Below are 25,125 nucleotides of genomic sequence, written 5' to 3'. Positions count from 1 at the left end.
TGTGAATTCCTACTACATGTCAGGCCCTGGAAAACAGTGCTGGGTAAGATCTTCATTCCGTCCTCAAACTCAGAATCGTTCTGAATGACAGACATGCAAGCAGTTGCAGCACATGCTGAGGATCCATTTGAGGAAGGTAGAGCCAATGGGCATGAGAGAAAGCATCAGGCTTGTGGGGGCTAACAAACCTTCAGAGAGGAAGTGGTTATTTTCAATGATAACAATTAGCCAGCCTGAAGGATCCCACCTAAATTCAGTCTCTCCTGTGTCCTTTCTCTCTGCCTTCTCATCTATCTATCTATCTATCTAATCTATCATCTAGAATCTATCATTTCACTCAATGTTTCATTCAGCATTCTTTTTTAAAATTTATTTAAGTTATACAAGTTTAATGTATTTCATATATACAGATTTAGGAACACAGTGATATTTTCTATCCTGCCCTCCCTCCCACCCAAGCTCCAACCCTTATTGACTGGAGTTGACACTCTGATATGGGATGTGAGTGTCCCAAGTGTGTCAGCTTAACTTATTGAGTCACAAGGCCCATCTTGTAATAGTTCTTTATATATTCTCTATACAAGATTCTTATTATCTACACAATTTTCAAACCCATTCTGTGGGTTGTTTTTTCATTTTCCTAAAAATATCCTTTGAAGCACATTTAAATTTTTGATGATATCTTGTTTATCTGTGTTTTTCTTGTGGGGAGCAACTGGGAGCAACTCGGACTAGACTAAGTTACTGGAATTAAGACTTATTCTATGCATCTGCTCTCCCACAATATGGCGCTGGGAGAGGAGTAAAAACAACTTTTACACAGCTGCCTCCAGTTCAACCAGTAACCTGCAGGAGCTGATCCCGCTCCTGATTGGAGGAGAGCAGCGTACTCGGCGTGTGGGTAGCAGAGTTGGGATTGGTGGAAGAGGACTATAAAGGAGGAGAGAGACAACATGCACCAGGAACATCTAAGGGGAACATCTATCTGAAGGAACACCTGTGCAGCCCCCGAGAGAGCCGGCCGGTGGTGTGCGGCTCCCCCGCGGAAGTGGGGAAGGTGGCAGGGGGAACCGCTCTTCCACGGAGGTGGAAGGGACGGTAGCCAACCCGGGAAGAACCAGCAGCAAACCCGGGGAGGGCCGAGCAGACAAAAGAACAGCGCAGGGTCCTGTGTCGTTCCTCCACGAAGAGGGGGAGCGACATTTCTTTTTTAGCCTATACTTTTGGTATAATAGTTAAGAAGCATTTCCTAACATAAGACCAGGAAAATATATGCCTATGTTTTCTTCTAGAAGTTTTGTAATTTTTTTTAAAAAAAGATTTGTTTATTTGAATTGCAGAGAATGGGAGAAAGAGAGAGAGAGAGAGGGAGAGAGATGAGAGATCTTCCATTTGTTGATTCATTCCCCAAATGGCCGCAACAGCTGGGGTTGGATCAGGATAAAAGCAGGAGCCAGGAACTTCATTCTTTTCTCAAAGATGAGTGTCGGGGCCCAAATACCTGGGCCATCTTCTGCTGCTTTCCCAGGTGCATTGGCGGGGAGTTGGATTGGAAGTGGAGCACTTGGACTCAAACCTGTGCTCTGATATGGGATACCAGTGTTGCAGGTAGCAGCTTAACCCCACAACATCAGCCCTATTTCTGTAATTTTAATTCAAATAAATAAATAAAAATTAAAAACATTTACCTTAGATGAAAGGGTTTGTTTCTGAACTCTGAATTCTATTATTTTGATCTATAATTCATTCTGTCCTTATGTCAGCATCACACTGATTTGATTATTTCAGCTTTGTAGTAAATTTTGAAATCAAGAAATGTGAGTCCTCTAACCTTGGTCTTTTTTCTTTTTTAAAGATTTATGTATTTATTTGAAAGTCAGAGTTACACAGAGGGAATGAGAGGCGCAGAGAGAGAGAGAGAGAGAGAGAGAGAGAGAGAGAGAGACATCCACTGGTTCACTCTCCAATTGGCCACAAGGGCCGGAGCTGGGCTGATCTGAGGCCAGGAGCCTGGAGCTTCTTTTGGGTCTCCCACATGGGTGCAGGGGCCCAAGCACTTGGGCCATTTTCCACTGCTTTCCCAGGTCATAGCAGAGAGCTGGATCAGACTTGGAGCAGCCAAAACTAAAGCCAGTGCCCATATGGGATGCCGGTACTGCAGGCGGTGGCCTTACCTGCTGCACCACAGCGCTGGCCCCTAACCTTGGTCTTTTTCGAGATTGTCTGGCTATTCTTTATTCCTTGAATTATACTATTCTTTTGATCACTATATTTTTTTGTACATTTGTGATCTGACTTTTGCTTGTGAATTTTAATTACACGGAAGTTTAAATATTTATCAATTTTATTGGTCTCTCTTGATTTTTATATTGTTTTCATATTTAGTAAATATTACTTTATATTGTTAATTTCCTTATAGCTTTCTAAACCTAAACTTATTTTTCTACTTATCTTCTTTGTTTTAAAACAATGAGTTACAAGGGCCGGCATTGTGGTTCAGCAGGTTAAGCTGCTGTGATGTCTGGCATCCCACATCAGAGCACCTTTTAGAGTCCCAGCTATTCTACTTTCTATCTAGCCCCTGCTAACGCACCTGGGGAAGTAGCTGTTGATGGCCTAAATACCTGGGCCCTTGCCACCCATGTGGGAGACCGGTATGGAGTTCCTGGTTCCTGGCTTCAGTCTGGCTCAGCCCTGGCTGGGAGAATGAACCAGCAGATGGAAGATCTCTCTCAGTGTGTGTCTCCTTTCTCTGTCCTCTGCTTTTCAAGTAAATAAATAAATCTTAAAAAAAAACAGTGAGTTACAATAACAACTGCTCACCAAAAAAAATGTAATTACTTATTAAGCAAATATCACCAGCATTGTCCTACAACTGTGAGCTCTCCAATTTCACTCTTCAGAGATCACCACAGTTAGCAGTTTGTATATTTCTCAACCATTTTATATGCAGATAAATTTGTATAGTTGTTAAAAGGGGGATTAAATTATCAATACTTTTTTTTTGCCTTTTTTGCACTTGACAGTATAGCAGAATATCTTTTCATAAGTAGGTTGCTCTCATGCTTTTTTTTTTTTAAAAAAAAAGATTTTATTTATTTATTTGAGAGGCAGTTACAGAGAGAGGCAGAGATGGGAGGGGGGTTTCTATCTGCTGGTTCACTCCCCAGATGGCCGCAACTGCCAGAGCTGAGCCGATCCGAAGCCAGGAGCCAGGAGCTAGGAGCTTCTTCCAGGTCTCCCACGTGGGTGCAGGGACCCAATGACTTGGGCCATCTTTCACTGCTTTCCCAGGCCACAGCAGAGAATTGGATCAGAAGTGGAGTAAGTGGGATGCCGGCGCTTGAGGCCAGGGCTTTCACCTGTTGTGCCACAGCACCGGCCCCATCTCATGCTTTTTTATAATGGTAAGGGGAGCATTTCCTACCCCAAGATTATAAAAAATCTCCCTGTATTTTCAGCTAGCACATTTATAGATTGTCATTCATTTGTGTCTTATTTATTTTTAACTTATTTTACAACTGTAGTATTAGTGGAATTCTTAATGTCTTAATGTCTTAATTCTTAATGTCTTAATTTCCTCACAGCAGTGAGGAAATCATAAGTGGTTGCTTCTCTTCACTCTGCATGTGCTTAAGAACAGGGATGGAAAGCATTCTTATTGATTGAAGCCATTCAGATGGCTTCAGTTGCACAGAGGAAGGAGTGTGTGTGTGTGTGTGTGTGTGTGTGTTTCCCTCTCTACTCACTCTGCTCTTGCTTTTTTTCATTGCCTGCATGCACCCTCCTCTGTTATACATCAGTGGTTCCCCACAGAAAGTTCAGAAGAGTCATTTGGAATGATTGTCCTATGGAACATGAGTATGCTTTGCTCTCAGAGAAGGTTGGCAGCAGTAGGATCAAAGAAGAGAATGGCCCTTGCAGTTCCTATAAGGATTTTTTCCACCTTCAGAATAAAACTGGGGTGCATTCCTATAGCACTGACTGTACTTCCGACTTACAGACTTTTAAGGCTGCCCTCCCCTCTCCCACCGACTTTCCTGGGTTGGCTTCAAGCTTCTGGGCAGGGCTCCAGCGGCCCTGCCCTCTCCTTTCCCTCCAGGCACTGCAGAGCTCCCTCTTAGCTGAGCTAGTATTTGGAGGCTTTGGCCTCCTGGCAGGGAAAGAGCTCTGCCTCTTTAAGGGGTCTCCTCTTCTTACCTGTTCCTCATTTTAGGTCCAGTCTCCTAATGTCCAAGAGAGACAGCAGTCCAGGTGTCTAGACATGCGACTTCCTAAGATCCAAATGGTTGGAAATCAGAGGTCTTGGAAAACCTAGCCCTTGTTATCCTCAAGTCCTGAGATCAGATTGTGTGTGCTTGCGTTTGCGGGGGAGGGAGTAGGGAGGGAGTGTTGGAGCTTCAGCACAGGCTCATCTCTCCTTGGCGCCAGCAGGGACAGCAGCTCTGCTGGGGCTACTTGCGTGTACTCACACTGTGCAACTCGCCGACACCGCCGCCGCGAATCTTTGCCCTGGCCAATACTTACTGGGATGCTAAGAAACTGGCAAGACTAGCACGTGTTGCCACGGGCTAGTGCGGCTGGGCCATCTCCTCCCACCAAGTGTGCTTGCTTAGGCCTGCCTTCTTTCTGCTGACAACAGGCGTCTCTGCAGGGGTCTTCCCTTTTGGCTTGTAGCATCTCTGTTCCTCAGCCTCCTTCCGTCCCGCCTCCCCTCACCCACTGGGAAGCTACGTAGGGGCGTGGACGCGCACCCTGGGAGAATTGTCCAGGCTGCCTCTGCAGCCAGAAGCGCTCCAACGGAGCTCCAAATTCCGAGCAAGTTCCCGGTTCCGGGAGCCCCGAGCTCTGTGGTCTCTGATCAGCGCTGCCTCTCCTACAGGCTCGGTCGAGTTGGCCTTTTCAGTGGCGGGACCCCTCTGGCGGTATCAGAGCGCTCAGGGGTGGCGCGACGGGCACAGCTAGGTAGCGGCAGCTGGGACCCCAGCATGGGGATGACAACAGCAAGGTCCTGGCCCCACCCAAGTGTGCCCACGAGAGCGGCCAGGCAGTTTCTCCAAGCTGCCTCCTCAGCGCCACAGATCCGAGGTCTGCTGCTAAAACCCGACGGAGGCACTTTAGTGCCAGTAGTCCAGGCGATTTCACTGCAGATAGACGCAGCCATGGCCCTGCAGCGCGTGAGGGTTGCTGGAAAGTACGGAAAGAGCTATCTCTGCTTCCTGCATGATGTCTTCGTGGAAGGTAAGTCCCCTCCGCCCCCGCACTCCCTGCCTTGCAGCCATCGACTTCTGCCCAGCTCCCCGGGCTCTCCTGCATCTTCCTCTCCCTGCCCCCGCCTCCGCTCCTGCTCCCTCCTTAACCATGTCTTCTCCTGCACACCCCGCACGCGCACACTGCCCGCTGCAGTGGCGCACCGGGCAGTGAGCGGCTGGCCAGCTGCCGCGCCGCAGGCTTGCAGCTCTTGTGTCCGCCCCGACGCGGCCGGCTCCCGGTGAGAAAGTTCGGGGAGCCATGCGTGAATGTCTGCGCCAGGGCTGCTCCAGGTCGCCTATCCGCTTCTCTCGGGAGATTTGGGAATAGATGGTGGCCTCTTCTAACTCCGCCTCCCGCACACCAGAACTCTGCCTTCCTAAGCTTGCAGCTCCTGAAGCTGGAAAAGCCAGAGTTTTCTTGGATAAGGAAGTGTGAGAGAAACCAAGTCAAACTGGCACTGAAAATTCTGAGAACAGGGACACTGCGTTTGGTTGGAGGAATTGCAGGGAAAGAGCTGCTAGAGATTTGGGCTTTTCACCCAAAGGAGAGGCATCTTTCTAAGGCAGAAGTTCTTATTTATCTGGAAGGACAGACAGAAGAAAGCTAACAAGCTCACAAAACCTTTACCGCCGCTACCGCGGTCTGGTTGAGCGGTGTAACGTGGACTCGGTGCACACACGTGTACCCCGCCGGAGTTGCCCCGTTTGAGGGGATAGTGTAGCAGGGAAGGTGTTGCAGGCTCAGGGGCTCGAAGGAGGTAAGTAACTGTCTATGGGACCTTGCAGAACGGGCCCTGGGAACAGGACTTTAAATTCGGCCAAGACTTCTCTGACAAGTCTTGCCAAGATGCTGTAACTGATGAAACGTCTTCTCCTCCTCATCCTCCTTCTTTCTTCTTCCTTCCTTTCCCTGTCTCCTCCTCCTCCTTCCTTCTTCCTTCCTTCCTTCCTTCCTTCCTTCCTTCCTTCCTTCTTCCTTCTTCCTTCTTCCTTCTTCCTTCTCCTCCTCCTCCTCCTTTTTCTTCTTCAATTTTGATTGTCTTTATTTTGCAGATTGGTCATTTCCAAGTTGCTCTTTTTAAAAATTGTATTTAAGGTATGCAAATTTCATGTATTTCCTGTATACAGATTCAGGAAACATAGTGCCTTTGTATGCTTCCAAAGTAGTCTGGGCTGCTTCTGCTACACCTTGCTATCAGAATTTTAATATCCAACAGATAGATTTGGCAGCAAGTTTCTAGGGATCAGACAGCTGCACCACAGGTCCCAAATATCCCTTCTTATTCAGTCAGGGCTGCCTGCAATTTCCAAGTAGGCCATGCAAACCTCTTTAGTTACACCAGAGTCACAATCCAAGGCTGTGTTCTATGGGTCATCATAAGGCAGAACTCTTTGGTCTTACTTGTTTTGTTGGGAAGTAGTATTATTTTCTACAAATAACAATCATAAAGTGGGGGTGTAGTGATGGAGCACAAACCCCTTCCTGTCTTAAAATGTTTTTGGAGGCTACAAAAGAAGCTTCTTGAAACTTTTTGTGCAGTGAAAAGTAATGTCTGGTTCTCACCTCCTGCATCTTCCCCAGCACTCAAAAATTTCATCATTGGGGCTGGCGCTGTGGTAGGGCCACCACCTGCAGTGCCAGCATCCCATATGGGCACCGGTTTGGGTCCCGGCTGCTCCACTTCCAATCCAGCTCTCTGCTATGGCCTGGGAAAGCAGTGAAGGATGGCCCAGGTCCTTGGGTCCCTGTGTCCACATGGGAGACTTGGAGGAAGCTCCTGGCTCCTGGCTTTGGATCAGCACAGCTCTGGCTGTTGTGGCCAAAAGGGGAGTGAACCATCGGATGGAAGACCTCTCTCTCTCTCTCTCTGCCTTTCCTTCTCTTTTTGTGCAACTCTGACTTCCAAATAAATAAATAAATTTAAAAAAAATTCCTCATAGGAGAAATGTATGCTTATTCACAAAAGGGAAGTTAGCTATGCTGTGAAATCTAAGTTGGCATTTCTACGGCCATTGATTTCTCTTATTTTTAGAGCTATGTGCTGTTTCATGCCCGCCCAACCCCATACCTTTTCATGCCCACCCAACCCCCTCCCAGCCTCACACCTTTGAAGGTTTCTGCCTGTTGGCACCACAAGGCATCACACAGCAAAAATGGCACCAGTTGCTGTGCTGAGTTTTCTTGTGTGCTTGCACTACTTTAGTGCCTTTCAGTATTTTCAGCTGTGTTTGGACCAAGGCTGTGCCCTGGAGGGGGTTAAACCCCTGTGGCTAGAGCCTACAGCCTAGTACTGTTACATTATATGTGAAAATACTTTAAAATATTCATGTATTTAAGAAAATATGCTTACAAAGATTTTCATGGTGGCAAAAAACTTTCTGAATAATAGCCATTTATAGTCTGCTAGTCCCAGGAATTAGACTATAATGTAATAGGCTAATTGCATATACCTGTGCTCAATCTGCTCTGGGGCAGCCAGAAAAGGGAGTGATTGACTTCACTCAGGGAGTTAAAGGAAGACTTCAGGGAGGGACCTACTTGAGTTAAATCTTGAAGGATGCATACAAAGTTCTAGGTGGGCAGGAGTGGGTAGGGTGGGCAGGAGGTGTGGTGTGCACAGATGTTGAGAGTGGTATTCCAGGCAAAGGAACTAAGATGGGCAAAGATAAGGAGAAAGGGGCGAGCATAATAGGTTTAGGGAATTGTAGGCGCTTTGTAAATGATTGAAATGAAAGAAGGGGAGAGAAGATGAATTTGGAGAGGTATCTGGCAGAATCTTGTGAGGCATACTAGAAGGTTTTTACTTTATTTCCAGGGCATCAGAGAACCATTGGAGTGTTGTGAGCAGAAGAATAGAGCAAAGCCGCATCATGTGGTTGCAGTGAAGAGAAAGAACAGAGATAGGCTGGCTAGTTAGAGCAGTTGGAGTATGCTGAATGTGTGTGGATGAAGGCATGAGTTAAGCTATTTCTGGCAGTGAGGAGAAGGGGAGAGGTCTGAGAAGAATGGAGAGGGTAGAATTGATCTGACTGGTGACTAGTTGTGGTGGTTAGGGGCAAGAGCTGAGTTAATTCCAGGTTTCTGATTCAGGTGGCTGGGTTGGGAGAGATACTATTAAAATAGGGAAGGGAAGGGAAAGGGATGTTTGTGGTTCAATTTTGGGTTTGTGCTTTCTGGGGAGCATTCATGTAGAGCTGACCAGTAGGTCAGCAGCTGAAAAGTAATTTTATTTCTTAGTCTCACATATAAGGCCCATGAAACAACACCTGGCACTGCAGTTCTTTCCTTAAATCTACTTATCTCTGGGTTATCTTGATAACTCAGCAAGACTGGTCCAGAAGTAGTCAAACATTTATTATAAAACTATATTTGGAACTTGGCCCTTACATAAACAGTTTTTCTTCCTCACATATTTCCTTACCTGATGAAAAAGAAACAAAGAGGAAGCAAAGAAAGAAAAATAAAGCAAGCAAACAACAAGAAAAATAAAAAAGAAAGAAAAGAGAATGCTGACAAGTTCAAGGAAGAAGAAGGGAACTAGTGTGGTTTAAACATAGTGAATGGCGCCGCTAGGCAGAGGATTAGCCTATTGAGCCGCGGCGCCAGCACACGGGGTTCTAATCCTGGTCGGGGCGCCGGATTCTGTCCTGGTTGCCCCTCTTCCAGGCCAGCTCTCTGCTGTGGCCCGGGAGTGCAGTGGAGGATGGCCCAAGTGCTTGGGCCCTGCACCGCATGGGAGACCAGGATAAGCGCCTGGCTCCTGCCTTCAGATCGGCGCGGTGCGCTGGCTGCGGCGGCCATTGGAGGGTGAACCAACGGCAAAGGAAGACCTTTCTCTCTGTCTCTCTCTCTCACTGTCCACTCTGCCTGTAAGAAAAAATAATAATAAACATAGTGAATGTATTCATGTGTGGGGGTGGGCAAGAGAGAGGGAGAGGGAGAGATCGAGCGAGCACTTGGTAGAGACTTAGGCTTTTGCCCTGAATCACATAAGAAGTTATTAGAAGATTGTGAGCAAAGGAGTGACTTATGTTTTAACAGTTTACCCCTTGATGCTGTGTAGAGAATGGATTTAAGGTAGACAATAAGAAATCAATAAGTAGGCTAGTAGGATTGGTGATGGCAGCTGGAAACCAAGAGGTAGTCATAGAGGTGATGTTTAGGGATCAGATGCTGGATACACAAGTGTTTTGAAGATAGAGCCAAAAGAATTTGCTAATAGTGGGGCGGGCATGGTGGCTCATGGGTTTGCGATGTCTATTTCCCACTTCGGAGTCCTAGTTCCAGTCTTGGCTACTATGCATCCATCTAGCTTCCTATTATGTGTCTGGAAAGGCAGTGGGTCATTGCTTAAATACTGAAGTCCCTGCCACCCATGTGAGAGACCCAGATGGAGTTTCTAGTTTCTTTGTCTCTCTCTCTCCTGTCTTTCAAATGAATAAATGTCTTTTAAAAGAACTAATGGTTTGTCTATGGGATATGAGAAAAAGAGAGGAGTCAAGGATGAAACTAAGGTTTTTGACCTGAGTGAGGTGATGGCAGACATTTTCCTGGCTGGAGGTGGGGATACCTGTAAGGAAGACTAGATTTGTGGGGAAAATCATGAGTCTCTCAGAAGTCTGTTTTAGTGCCTGTTAACTTTCAAGGTACCTAGTAGATATCCATGTGGAGATGTCACAAAGGCAGTCTGACTTAGTAGTCTGGCATTCAAAAAAGAGATCTGAGCTGATTACATAAATTGAGGAGTTATCGACTTTATAGGTAGTATGTAAAGTCTGGATAGTGGATACTTTGAGATGTTCATGAAAAATAGAATTAAAAGGCAAGTTTATTTTGGTGCAATAAGTTCGGAAATACATGCATATTTTTCATCATATCCATTTTACATGATCAATCGGAAAAGACAGTTGTTTGTGTCCCTACTGGTGAAGGCTAAGTAGTGTTCCAAAACAACAAATCATTGCTGTGGTTGTTGTTCAAATGTTTGTGCTGTCAGATTATCTGACAGGTCACTTTCATTCCTGGTCTTTTACTCACAGTCTGAATCAAAACAGTCCACACCTGGGGATAATGGGTCTGTGTTTAAAGTGCTGCAAACAAGGAAACTCTACAACCTCAGTGATATCTGGTCTTTCTTAATGGGTACAAGAAATATGTATTTAGGTCATGGTTTCAGTAAATTCCACCATATGAAAATGTTATAATATTTTCTGTCTGGGGCAGGTACTTGGAAAAAAGGCTTTAGCAGCAATTGAAATCTACATTTGTGTATTCTATCTCTAGAAAATTATGAGGAATAGTGTTTTTTTTCTTCTATTTGTTGAACTCTTTATTTAGTATAGGGTTAATCTTATGAGTATATAGTAAACAGAAAGTAGATAATTGTGAAAATTAAGAGTGGGACTAAGAGAGTTAGGAGGAGGAAGTGTGGAGGCATAGGTGGGAGGGAGGACAGGGTAGGAAGTATTACTGTGTTCCTAAATCTGTATACATGAAATACATGAAATTTTCATACCTTAAATGAAATTTTAAAAAAGAAAAATTACAAACCAGAAATACTTTGGAGGCATATCTGCTCCATTTTCAGATTTTTTTTTCTGTAACAGTCTGAAGAAGAAATGAGAGCCAGTCCTAACAACAGGGGAGCAGAAAAAGGTTTTGTTAGCAAGAGGGCAAATGGGAAAATAGAATCCCAATCTAGTTGTACCTGAGCCTTATTAAAAAAAAAAACACCTTATGGGGCCAGTGCTGTGGCATAGCATCTCATATGGATGACAGAGTTCTGGCTGGTCCATTTCCTATCTAGCTCCCTGATAATGTGCCTGGGAAAGCAGTGGAGAATGACCCAAGTACTTGGGCCCCTGCACCCATATGGAAGATCCAGCGGAAGCTCTTGGCTCCTGTCTTCAGATCAGCCCAGCTCAGACTGTTGCGGCCAGTGGCCATTTGGGGAGTGAACCAGCAGATGGAAGAGCTCTCTCTCTCTCTCTGTTATTCTGCCTTTCAAATAAATAAATCTCAATTTTTTAAATTTATTTGAAATGCAGAGAAAGAGAGCAAGGTTTCATTCCACTGGTTCACCATCCATGTCTTCCAGGATGTATTAGCAGGAAGCTGGACTGGATGGAAGTGCAGTAGCCAGGACTTGAACTGGAACTCTAATAAGGGATGCAGGTATCCCAAACAGTGGTTTAACCCACCCCTTCTTCTTTTTAAATGTTTATTTATATATTTGCATCTATGAAAGAGAGAGAAAGAGAAAGAGAGAGAGAGAAAGCTAGACTTATTTTTAAAACAGGTACACCTTTTATTGAGATACAGTTCATATACCATGCAATTAACTAATTTAAAGTATACAGTTCACTGACTTTTAGCATTATTACTAGAGTTGGGCAACTATTACCATATATCAGGTTTAGAAGATACCCGTCACCAAAAAAACAAACATGATACCCGTTAACAGTCACTTTTCATTTTTTTTCAACATCCCTTTCCACCTCCTCTCCCTCCCCACCCCACCAATGTCACCTTCTGGCAGCCACTAATATAACTTTCTGTGTGTATAGAGGTGCCTATTCTGGACATTTCACATATATAGAATCATACAATATATGATCTCTCTTGACTGGCTTCTTTTACTAAGCATCATAGCATTTACAGAGTTTATCCATGCTGTACCAAGTGTCAGTACATCATTTTTAAAAATATTTATTTATTTATTTGAAAGAGTTACAGAGAGGCAGAGAGAAAGAGAGAGAGAGAGGTCTTCCATAGGCTGGTTCACTCTCCAAATGGCTGCAATGGCTGGAGCTGAGCCTACCTGAAGCCAAGAATGGACACTATGAGAAACAGTAACTTGATCAGCTCTTGTCCTGACGGTTGATGTACAATGTAATACTTTATCCATTTTAGTATTTTTTTTTGTTCTAGTACTGTTGATTGAACTCTGTAATAAACACACAATTATTCTTAGGTGTTTAAATTTTAACTGAAAGTGATCCCTGTTAGGAATTTGGAAAACATTATGCTGAGTGAAATAAGCCAATCCCAAAGGGGCAAATACCACTTGTTCTCCTTGATACGTGACAACTAACTGAGCACCAAAAAGGAAACCTGTTAAAGTGAAATGAACACTATGAGAAACGGTGACTTGATCAGCCCTCACCCTGACTGTTGATGAGCAACTTGATATGTTATCCCTCTTAGTATTTTTTTGTTTGTTCTACTTAATACTTTGGTTGAATACTGTAATCAATACACAATTCTTCTTAAGTGCTGAAACTTAACTGAAAAGGGATCGCTGTTAAATATAAGAGTGGGAATAAGAGAGGGAAGAGATGTGCAATTTGGGACATGCTCAAGCTGACTTACCTCAAACGGTAGAGTTAGAAACATACCAGGGGATTCGAATTCAATCCCATCAAGGTGGCATGTACCAATGCCATCTCACTAGTCCCAGTGATCAATTTCAGTTCACAATTGATCATAATGATAGGACTAAGAACCAAAGGGATCACATAAACAAGAATAGTGTCTGCAAATACTAGCTGATAGAATAAAAAAGGGAGAGAATGATCCAACATGGGAAGTGAGATACACAGCAGACCCACAGAACGGCAGATGTCCTAAACAGCACTCTGGCCTCAGAATCAGCCCTTAAGGCATACGGATCTGGCTGAATAGCCCATGAGAGTATTCCAGGCATGGAAAGCCAAGACACTCTGGGGAAAAAAAAAACCTAAATGAAAGATCTCTGTGAGTGAGATCCCAGTGGAAAGAACAGGTCATCAAAGAAGGAGGTACCTTTCTCTGAAGGGAGGAGAGAACTTCCACTTTGACCATGGCCTTGTCTAAATATGATCAGAGTCAGTGAACTCAGGGGGCTTCCATAGCCTTGGCAGCTCATGACAAGAGCCTAGGGTGATTACTGAGGCCATAAACAAGAGTGTCAATTTGTTAAGTCAACAACAAGAGTCACTGTGCACTTACTCCTCATGTAGGATCTTTGTCCTTAGTGTGCTGTACATTGACATTTAATGCTATAACTAGTACTCAAACAGTATTTTTCACTTTATGTTTCTGTGTGGGAGCAAACTGTTGAAATCTTTACTTAATGTATGCTAAACTGCTTCTGTATATAAAGAGAATCGAAAATGAATCTTGATGTGAATGGAAGGGGAGAGGGAGTGGATAAGGGGAGAGTTGCGGGTGGGAGGGACGTTATGGGGGGAAGCCATTGTAATCCATATTCTGTACTTTGGAAATTTATATTCATTAAATAAAAGTTAAAAAATATTTATTTATTTATTTGAAAGAGTTACAGAGAGGCAGAGAGAGAGAGAGAGAGAGAGAGAGAGGTCTTCCATCTGCTGATTCACTCCCCAAATGGCTGCAATGGCTGGAGCTGAGCCTATCTGAAGCCAAGAATCTGGAGCTTCTTCTGGGTCTCCTATATAGTTGCAGGGGCCCAAGGACTTGGGCCATCGCCTACTGCTTTCCCAAGCCATAGCAGAGATCTCGATCAGAAGTGGAGCAGCCAGGGCTTGAACCAGTGCCCATATGGGATACCGTAAGCAGCAGCTTTACCCGCTATGCTACAGTGCTAGCCCCAGTACATCATTCTTTTTTATGCTGAATGTGATTTTGTTATATAAATATACCACATTTTAATGATCAATTTTTAAGTTGATGGACATTTGACTGTTATGAATAATGTTATTGTGGCCAGTTTTTTTTTTTTTTAAAGTGATTCACTTATTTATTTGGAAGAAAGAGTGACATAGAGAGAGGAAGAGACAGGGAGAGATTATGCACCTTCTGGTTTACTCCCCAGATGCCTACAATGGTCAGGGCTGGGTCAGGCTGAAGCCAGGAGCCAGGCATTCCATTCTGGTCTTCCTACTCTTCCAGGCACATTAACAGGGAGCTGGATCTGAAGAAGAGCATTCAGGACTTAAACTGTTGGCATTCTGATATGGGATCCCTTTTCCTCAAGCAACAGTTTAACCACTGTGCCACAACACTGGCCCTGCTGTGAATATTTTTATACAAGGTTTTGTGTGGACATATGTTTTTATGTTCCTTGATGCAGATCTAGGAGTGGAAATGGCTGGGTCATAGAGTAATTGTATGTTTAATCTTTGAGGAACTCTCACACTCTTTTTCAAAGCAGTTCCACCATTTTACATTCCCGTCGCCAAGGTATGATTTCTCCACATCCACATCCTTCCCAGTATTTGTTAATCTTTGTCTTTTTTATTCCAGACACCCCAGTGAGTATGAAATGGTTTCTCATTGTGATTTTAATTTCCATCTTCCCAATAACTAGTGATGTTGAACACCTTTTCATGTGCTTATTGGCCATTTCTGTAATTTCTTCAGATAATTTTCTATGTAGATTCATTGCCAATTTAAAGTAGGGCTAGTTTTGTTTTTACTGTTGAGTTTTTAAGAGTTCTTTATATATTCAGGATTTTAGACAGATCCTTCTCATATATTTGATATGTAAATATGTTTTCCCATTCTGTCCATTGTCTTTTTATGTACTTGATATTCAAATGTTCCTAACTTTGATATAGTCAAATTTATCTATTTTTTTCTTTTGTCACTCATGCTTTTTGTGTCAATTAAGAAAATACTGCCTAATCCAAGGTCACAAAAATTTCAACTCTGTGTTCATCTAAGAAATTTTAGAGGTTTAGTGCTTGTAATTTAGATCTCTGATAAATTTTGAGTTATCTTTGTGTATGGTGTGAGTTAGGGGTTCAACTTCATTCTTTTGCATACGTACATGCATGTATCCATGCACCATATGTTGAAAAGAATTTTCTTTCCTCTTTGAAATATCTTGGCACCCTGGCTGAAAAGCAGTTGGCCCTAGATATAAATATTTATTTATAGACTTTCAATTCTATTCTACTGACCAATGTATGAGTCTATCATTGTACCTGTCTTGATTACTGTAGCTTTGTACTAAAATTTTAAAATCAGGAAGTGTAAATTTTCTAAATTTGTTCTTGTTTTTCAGGATTGCTTTGGCTATTATGAGTCCTTGGCATATCCCTATGAATTTTATGATTAGCTTGTCAATTTCTGTGTAACAAGCCATCTGGGATTTTGCTAGGGATTGCATTGAATATGTAGACCAATTTAGGAGGTATCTGAAACTCATTTGTATAGTTGTGTGAATTGAGGTTTTCTCAACTATGGAGTATTCACGTTTAGGATAGTTGGGAATTATTTACTGTAATGAATATTTGAACTTTCCTATTAATGTTCATACCATATGGTTATTCATCTTTAGTTTGTCCTGATTTAGAAGAATAATTGCAATTTATTAATTCATTCCTTTTGGGAGAATTATTCCAGAGATGCTGCTAACGGCTTAAGAGGCAAGGAAGTATCAATCAGAGCTCTCCAGGGAAAAACGTGAATGAGAACAAAGACAACAAAATGTCATTCCTAACTCAATTCAGCATTTGGCAAGAAAGACTGTAGGACTAGGGTGGGGGTAACTCAGAGAGATAAAAGGCACATATTTCCAAATGATTCTGACCATGAATCTGCAAAGAACTTTCCAGGCTGGACAGGACTTTTAGTCAATCTAGTGTGTGATCCTCCTCCCTGTGGCAGGAGATGTCTTTCAGGAAAATAGCTTGCAGTAGAATGGCTGATGCTTTAAGCAGAAAATCATTTGCTTATCATTATTTTTAAATAAGTATGCCACTGCGTATGAATTTTTTCTTTATAGAATTATTCAGCCCCTCTCAAAATTTACCTACCTGTTTTGTGTTTTTGAGTAACAAATTCATTAGGCTGTGAGTATTAGGTAAGTTCCCCAAACAATGGCAGCTCCTGCTGCTGTATAGGAAAAATCTGCTATCTTTACTGAGTTGGCTTTTACTCTGAAGATGGGTTGAAGACACAGGCTTCTGCAGACAAAGCCTTCACTAAATACCTACAGAGATAGCATCAAAGGGCAGCAACTAGGAGACCAAGCTCATGCTTTCCCTCATTTTTCATTATATACTTGTCATTGCTATCTTCCTTCCATCCCTCTCTCTCGGCATCTCTTTTTCTTTATTTCTCCTTTCTTACCCTATTTTTGCCCAATAACTTCAGTACTCTTTTCCCCTGTTCTTGGTCTTGGTTTTGGTAGTTAAGTATCTTTTTTTTATTATTTATTTGACAGATAGAATTAGACAGTGAGAGAGAGACAGAGAGAAAGGTCTTCCTTCCGTTGGTTCACCCCCCAAATGGCCGCTACAGCTGGAGCTACGCCAATCCGAAGCCAGGAGCCAAGTGCTTCTCCTGGTCTCCCATGCGAGTGCAGGGCCCAAACACTTGGGCCATCCTCCACTGCCTTCCTGGGCCACAGCAGAGAGCTGGATTGGAAGAGGAGCAATAAGGACTAGAACCGGCACCCATATGGGATGCTGGCACCGCAAGCGGATGATTAACCAAGTGAGCCACGGCACTGGCCCCAGTTAAGTATCTTTTATACCTTCATTTTCTTAGGTTTGTTGTTATTTTATTTGATATATATATATATATATACATATATATGGCTTATATAATACATGGTTATATCTTCGCTTCATTTTTAATAATAGTACTCCTTGTAAAGATTCTAGATGGCATAGAAAGCTGGTAGATGCTACTGGAATATGCGTTTTGAGTAACTTTGTGGTCAAGGGGTCTGGTTGAGACTGAACTTACCTGTGAAGTCTGGCTTGGTCATGGTAGCAGCAGTTGCTATCAGTCAAGAGCTGCCCTTTACTGTTGTCGTCGAGTCTTTATTTGCACTTTTATGCCACTGTTAGTTTACTTGAAACATCAGCTGTTAAATACCCAATCCAATGACAAGAAAACTTTAAAAATTATTTTAAATCATATTTCCTCTGTTTAAACTGAAATGCTGTGATTAGATATGGTGTATGTATTCTTAGACTCTGATGACACTTATAAGGAATATATGTATTTGGGGACTTTTTTTGAGTTTGTAGTTGCAAATCACATCATGGGATTAGTCAGAAAGCAAAAAGCAGCAGCTCTGTTTTTATTTTTCATATGCTGCTCTTGTCAGTTTACAAAAGAGGGTCAGTTTTGCTTCCTTTGTTAACACATTGGAAGGACCATTAAGAGATGCTGTGTGTCCTTCTGCATGCATTATAAGCTAAAGGAAATCATTTTAATTGGGTTTACTGTTGCAGATGCTGTGTATTTCAAAATTAGATTTTCTGAACGGAAGAATAGATGAATAGGCATGGAGTAAGAGATCTGGCATTTAGTCATGTGTCTACATGTATATTGTGAGCTCTGACATTAGTGGGTCATCTTGTCTACTTTTATAGCTTTAGCTTTTAATAGCTGCTCTAAAAAGGTCTGATGTTATAAGACAGAGTTTAAAAGCATGTAGCAGTGGTCAGCTGTGGCTATAGTCATTGTAAACTATCATGGTGTCTTTCTAAAAAGACTTATTTATTGTTTAAAAGGCAGAGTTACAGAGAGTAAGAGGGAGAGACAGGAGAGAGGGAAGGAGAGAAGGAGGGAGAGAGAGAGATTTTCCATCTACTGGTTCCCTCCCCAAATGGCTGCAATGGCCAGGAATGGTCCAGGCTGAAGCCAGGAACCTGGAACTCCGACCAGGTCTCCCACAGGGGTGGCAGAGGCACAAGCACTTGAATTTTCTGCTGCTTTCCCGGGCTTGTTAGCAGGGAGCTATATCAAAAGTGGAGCAGCTGGTTCTCGAATCTGTGTTCATATGGGATGCCTGCATTACAGGTGGCAGCTAAACCCATTGTACCACAATACTGACCCCTCATTGTATCTTTAAGCTCAACTTCAAATATGTCCCTATTTGTTTTCACTGTGGGTACTAAATGATAATGATTTGCTTGAATAAAGTAATGCCCTTCTAGATATCTTTTCCTCAGTTTTTGTTGTTAAGGAATAATCTGGAATATTCAGAATTGTGTGATGAAGAGTTTTCTTTTAAATGTGGTTTCAGAATTACCCAAGGAAGCTAATTCTCAAAGACAATTATTTTAATGACAATGCATGGTTTTATAAAAAGATTTATTTATGTGGAAGACTGACAGAGAGGGACACACACACACACACACACACACACACAATATCTTCCATCATCCATTCCTCAAATGCCCAGAACAACCAGGGCTGGACAAGTCCAAAGCCAGGAGTCAGGAAATACAGCTGGGTTTTCCAAATCGGTGGCAGGGGCCCAAGCACTTGAGCCATCACCCCCTGCTTCCCAGGCACACCAGTAGGGAGATGAAGTGGAGCAGCAGGACTTCAACAAGTCTCTCTGATATGGGATGCTGTGTTCCAAGCAGCGGCTTTTTCTGCTGCACCACAGTGCCTTCCCTGACAATGTATATTTTTGAAGATGATGCCAATATATTTTTAAAAGCCTATTGGAGGACAGTGTTGTGGCACAATGTGTTAATCTTCTTGAGACACTGGCATCTCAGATCCCGGCTCTTCAACTTTTCATCCAGCTTCCTGCTAATGCTCCTGGGAGGGTAGTAGATGAGGCCTGAGTACTTGGCCACCTGCCACCTATGTGGGGGACCTGGATGGAATTTCTGGTTCCTGGCTTCAGATTGGCCCAGCTCTGGCTGTTGTGGGCATTTGGAGAGTAAACCCAGTGGATGGAAGATATTGTCTCTCTTTCTCTCTCTTCCTCTCTTTCAAATAAGTAAATAAACAAATTCTACTTTAAAAAGTCCTTTGATGCTATTATAGATGTGGCATTTTTGAAATGATTTTGTCAGTTTTTATGAACTGTGAATTTAGGAGATGCATGATCAAATCACAAAATAGCTTTAGCAGTGGAGAAGAGTCACAAAAGGCTGCATTCACCCTGCAATTTTAGGGTTTTAGGCACAAAAATGGAAAACTGAATCACATGTGGTGATGATACTCAGATCTAAGATACATTCAGATTTCAGAATGTTAATATTTGAAAAAATGAGCATCTTAGAATAGTACTCAACATCAAGTTTTTTAAAATAATTTTTTAAATTTTCAAGGCAGAGAGACAAAGAGAAAGATACTAATAACACATCCACACCCAGAGAGAGCTGCTGGGGCTTGGCCAGGCTGGAGCTATAATTAGAGAACTCAATCCAGGTCTCTCATATAGGTGCCAGGAACCAAATTACTTGAGCCATCATTGCTGTATCTCAGGAGCTGCATGATTAAGAAGTTTGAATTAGGAGCTGGAAACTTGTATGGAACAAAGGCATTCCAATATGAGGTGCAGAGTCTTAACTGCTACATCAAACACCTGCCCCTCATGTCAAGGTTTATTTGGAGTTTTCTAACTCAGGAGTGATATTTTTCTTTTTCCCATTCTCGTCTTATTCTCACACATTCTGTATATATACATGATTGTAAGGAACTTTCAGTGAATTACCTGAGGTTGTGCCTAAAGTGGCAGCTTATTGATTGTAGAATACACCAGTTTCTATTTCCCTGCCTTTCTGTTGCTGGAGTTATCTGCCTGGTCAACACTTTTGTGCTAAGTCAATGGATTCTGGATCAGAGGCCTTCCAGAAGTCTGCTCTCCTCCTCTGGAGGCATGTAAGATTCCCCACTTTTTCTTTCTTGTCTTTAAGATTTGGTAATTGTTTTTTGAAAAGCGGAGTTATAGAGAGGCAGAGAAAGAGAGAGAGAGAGAGAGAGAGAGAGAGAGAGAGAGAGAGATCTTCATCCATCCACTGGTTCACTTCGCAAATGACCGCAATGGTATGAAGCCAGAAGCTAGGACCTCGGAGTATCTTCGGTCTCTCACATGAGTGCAAGGGCCCATTGGGCCATCCTCCGCTGCTTTCCCAGGCCCATTTGCTGGGAGTTGGATGGGAAGTGGAGCAAATAGGACTCAAACCAGTGCCCATATGGGATGCTGGCACTGAAGGTGGTGGCTTTACCTGCTACGCCTCATCACCAGCCCAAACTTTTTCCTTCTTAGTGCTTTCTAGCTTTAGTTTGACTGCCTCATGCTCCATCTCAAACAATACCAGGTCATCTGCTCTCCCTGATTCCTCCTACTCTGTATTAATGCCTTGTTTCTTCCACTTGGGATGTTCTTCCCTGTTCGTCATCCATGTATTTGAATCTTAATCAATATTTGAAGCCCAGCTCACATATCACATCATCAAGAAACCTTCCTTTTTCTCCTTCTCTCAATTTAGATGTAATAATATCTCCCTTCTTCATGCCCTGTGTTGTACATTTCCATTATACCATGTGCTGTGCACAGCCTTGTATTATGGCCAGTACTTTGCATGTCATATATTCATATAATTTTTAAGTTTTTGGAGATGAGGTACTCTGTTCCTATCCCCATGTATCACAGCACCTAGTAGAGCAGAGAACATGGGAACTCAATAGGTGTTTGATGACTTGAATTACAATGCACTTGAAAGAGGCGTTAGCAAGATAATTTAGTGTAAGCCTTTATTTTGTTAATACATAATTATGCAAGTCTTTCATACTGTACCTTTATTGGAGAATAAAGTACTGCACAGTTTGCTCTACTGTAGTCTAAAAGGAATTCACTTTGTGATGGTTTCAAAATTACCTTTTTATTTGTTCTACCTTCTAAGGCATAACATTTGTCAAGACAGCACTTCAATTTGTTGAATGTGCTGTCATTACTGTTTACAGATGGTATAGAATATATGATGTTCAGATTGAAAGGGGAAAATTACACTGAGAATCCCATCTGTCTTGCAACAGGATTTAAGACTGAGAACAGAGCCCAATTTCATCTATACTACACATCGGCAATAGGGAACTTTGAAAGAGATGATTGCTAAAAGTAAGCACCATTGTAAAGAATTTCAGGCTCTAAAAACAATGAATGTTTTTTTTTTTTTTGCAAAAGATTATTTATAAACATTCTTTATACAGTTTGATATGAAACCAATCTGGAAGTAAATGGGAGGTTATAGAACCATATTTAGTTAATAATTAGCTTTAAAGTTAATTGAGGGTGTTCTTTTGAGTACAGAATTTAGATGGCCTGTCTGAGGGTTAGGGGGACCAGATAGATGACACTAGGAATGTTTTTCTAAATCTCCTACTTGATTCTGTTTTGAGTCTGAATGGTGCCTGGCACCTGGCAATTGTTCAATATCAATCTCTTGCATGAGTTAGTACATGAATGGAAACCTCTGAGTCTGTTTCCTTATTGTAAAATGACGGTTTTAATATGTACCTTTGAGGATTGGTTTTCCTTTCCTTTACTTTTTTTAAAAAAAGATTTTATTTATTTATTTGAGAGGTAGACTTACAGACAGTGAGAGGGAGAGACAGAGAGAAAGGTCTTCTGTCCACTGGTTCACTCCCCAAATGGCCGCAATGGCCGAAGTTGCGCCAATCCGAAGCCAGGAGCCAGGAGCCTGGAGCCTCCTCCAGGTCTCCCATGTGGATGCAGGGGCCCAAGGACTTAGGCCATCTTCTATTGCTTTCCCAGGCCACGGCAGAGAGCTGGATGGGAAGAGGAGCAGCCGGGACTAGAACCAGCGCCCATATGGGATGCCAGTGCCTCAGGCAGATTAACCTACTGCACCACAGAGCTGGCTCCTGGTTTTCCTTTTCTAATATTTCTCTCTCTCTCTCTCTTTCTCTCTCTCTCTCTCTCACACACACACACACACACACACCTTCTATTAACTGGTTCAACCCCAAATACTCACAATAGCCAGGGCTTGGCTGATCCTAAGAACTGGTAACTCAATACAATTTTCCCACGTGGGTGGCAGGAATTCTACTACTTGAGCCATCACTGTCAACTCCCAGTGCCTGCAGTGTTGCAAATTTGGAGTCAGAAGCCAGAGTTGGGTATTGTACCTAGGCACTCCATTATGGGATGAGGGTGTCTCAAACAGCATTTCAACTGGAAATTTAACTACTATGCAAAAATCCATCCCAAGATTACTTTTTAAAAAGATTTATTTATTTGTTTGAAAGGCAGAGTGACAGAGAGACAGGGAGAGACAGAATGAAAAATCTTCCATGGACTGGTTTACTCCCAAATGCCTGCAGCAGCCAAGACTGGATCACACTAAAACCTGGAATCAGTAACTCCGTCCAAATGGGTGGCAGGGGCCCAAGCATTTGAGTCATCATCCTTTGCCTCCCAGACACAATAGCAGGAAGCTTAATTGGAAGCTTGAAGTACCCAGAACTTGACCCAGGTACTCTGATATGGTATGTGGGTGTCCCAAGTGGCAGCTTAACCCTCTGTGCCGCAGTGCTGCGTACCACCCGCTGCAAGTATTACTTTTAAGTTCAACAAAACTGCATATAATGTGCTTTGTGCCGTGCCTGGAAATTACTACATGCACAGTTAATACCTTTTAGTAATAATTTACTACATTTCCTCTTCCTTTAAAAAAAGTCTGCTTAGTGGTGGGCATTGTTTACAGTGCATTAACTTGCCACTTGAGATGCCCTCATCCCATATCACAGTGCTGGTCTGAGTCCTGGCCACTGTGCTTCTGATCCAGCTTTCTGCTAATGCCCCTGGGAAGGCAGCAGATGCTGGTCCATATACCTGGGTCCCTGCCACCCATATAGGAGAACTGGATGGGGTTATGGGCTCCTGACTTTCATCTGGCTCAGGCCTTGCTATTGTGGGCATTTGGGAAATGGACCAGTGGATGGGAGCATGCTATCTCTGTCTCTGTCTCTGTCTCTCTCTCTCTCTCCTTGACTTTCACATAATGAAATCAAATCTATAAAAATAGCAGAAGGAAACACCAGAGACGGGATTAATGAGCATGAGAGAGTGTCACTATGAATTAAAACTGAAGGGTTGAAATTATTATTGTTATGTTCTGGGATGCAAAGTAAATATACTTTCCATAACATGGGAATGCTTACAGATACTAATTTGCTTTACTTTTAAAAATATTATTTTCCCCACAAAAGTAGGATTTAACAGATCATTTTTTTCTAATCCAACTACATACATTTAAAAATTATTTGTTTGAAAAGTAGAGACAGAGAGAGATTGCCTATCTACTAGTCCACACTTGAAATGCCCACAAAACCCAGAGCTGTGGCATGCTGAAGCTAGGAGCCCAAAACTTCATCCAAGCTCCCCCTCTCAGATGGCAGGGGCCTAAGTGCTTGAGCCTGCCTCTGTTGCTTCCCAGGGTGCACATTAGCAGGAATCTGGATTTAGCAATGGAGCCAAGACTCAAACTCAGGCACTTTGATGTGGGACAGTTGCAGTTGAATCACTGAACCAAATGCCATTGTCCTCTCTGGCAGCATAAGCACAGAGTGGCACTGTGTTTGATAGGAAAGGGCTTTATACCTTCCACGGCTGACATTTCATCCTTAGATATTTCTGATATTTATAAAAAAGTGCTTATTCATATGGAGTCTTTATAGCTTTATAGTCTTTTATAGCTTTATAGTCTTTTATAGCTTTATAGCAACCAAAGGACTATCTGATTTGGAAAACATTGCATATACTCATGCTCAAGGAGTATACATGTGTATTCAGTAGGAAATGCTGCAATATGTTTAACTTCCAATATTTCACAAGCTTATTTGTTTGTGAACCTTCACTTTTCCCCAGAACATCTTTCTAAAAGCAGCTTAGTTCAGAACAGTATCTGGTATATATTAGGTGCTCAATAAATATTTGTTTAAAAAGCAGGGTAATGCAAAAATAATTCTTTAAAACTTAAAAGTTCACCCTGTATCAAGGTGGCATGTGTTCTGCATTTCTGCATGTGACACAATTAACAGGGAGCAATGGATTTGATGCATATGTTTTCTATCCATGAATCATTCTAAATATATATGTATTTTCACAACTTTTAGGGCTTATTCAATGTCTAAATTCAGAGCTTGCATCCTAATTTGTAGAAATACCTTCTTGATTTGTTTAGTTTTGTAGACAGTCATGTTTTTACTTATTTTTGGCCATTTTATTTTATTTTTTAAAACAGCCTTTTATATTATAAAATAAATATCAATTATACATTTGTGATTATACTCAAGTCAATAAGATATTGACTCATTTGCTTTCTGATCATATGTATGGAATGAATGATTTGGCAAGCAGCTTTCTTGTCTTTTATTTTTAGATTGTGCCTGTTTGTGTTTGATTGTACAAGCTCATGATTTTTTAGCCCAAGTTCCTCAATTACAATCTGCTCTACTAGGATGTTTTCAATGATGTTTATCAAATTGTCTATTATGTTTGAGCTCTTCATTTGGCTTCTCAACAAGTCCTGTTTGGACTTGGCAACTAGTTCAAAGTAAAGTGATTATACTCCTTTTTTAAAGACTGATCAATTTGTTTGAAAAAGAGAGTGAAAGAGAGAAAGAGAGAGAGAGATCTCACCTCTGCTGGTTTACTCCCCAAATGCCCCCTAACAGCCAGATCTGGACCAGGCACAAGACAGGAACCAGAAACTCCATCCCAGTCTCCCACATAGGGAACAGGGACCCATGTACTTGAGCCATCTTCTGCCTTCCTAGGCGCATGAGCAGGGTGCTGTATTGGAAGTGGTACTCTTGAGACACGGCAACCAACCCAAGGCTTTGATCTACTGTTCCACAACATATGTCTATTCTGGGAATGTCCTCTATTTTATTTGTGAATAATTCAACTTTCTACATGAGATAGCATGACCAGCTTCCTGTCAAATGTGAATCTGGACAACAAGGAACATTCTGTAATGTGAACTTGAACCAGCTTTGGTGATCCAGGCTTTTTATTTTTCATGCTCTGGAGTAAAAGAATTTAAAGGGTCAACAAGAAGAATGTTATAAATCCCATTTGTCTTACTGTTGTATTTCAGGGGAAAATCTGTGTGG

The 25,125-nt window shown here is 42.3% G+C and overlaps 1 protein-coding gene across 11 annotated transcripts in view; it reads left to right on the top strand.

The window, feature by feature from the left end:
• Positions 1-4,458: 4,458 nt before the first annotated feature.
• Positions 4,459-25,125, top strand: part of MCF2 (MCF.2 cell line derived transforming sequence) — a 128,518-nt gene continuing 107,851 nt past the window's right edge. For 4 of the 11 annotated variants that reach the window (XM_070066955.1, XM_070066952.1, XM_051831587.2 and 1 more), the window contains exon 1: positions 4,461-5,241. In XM_070066955.1, the coding sequence (XP_069923056.1) occupies positions 4,989-5,241 (253 nt within the window). In that variant the 5' untranslated portion in view covers positions 4,461-4,988. Of the gene's footprint in view, positions 5,242-25,125 lie in introns of all 11 variants that reach the window. The other 7 variants (XM_070066954.1, XM_070066951.1, XM_070066950.1 and 4 more) reach the window with 3 other exon arrangements.

The sequence above is a fragment of the Oryctolagus cuniculus genome, chromosome X (genome assembly GCF_964237555.1).
Source record: "Oryctolagus cuniculus chromosome X, mOryCun1.1, whole genome shotgun sequence".
NCBI lineage: Eukaryota > Metazoa > Chordata > Mammalia > Lagomorpha > Leporidae > Oryctolagus > Oryctolagus cuniculus.
The sequence above is the reverse complement of the archived record's forward strand: the minus strand, read 5'-3'. Positions and strand labels throughout refer to the sequence as shown.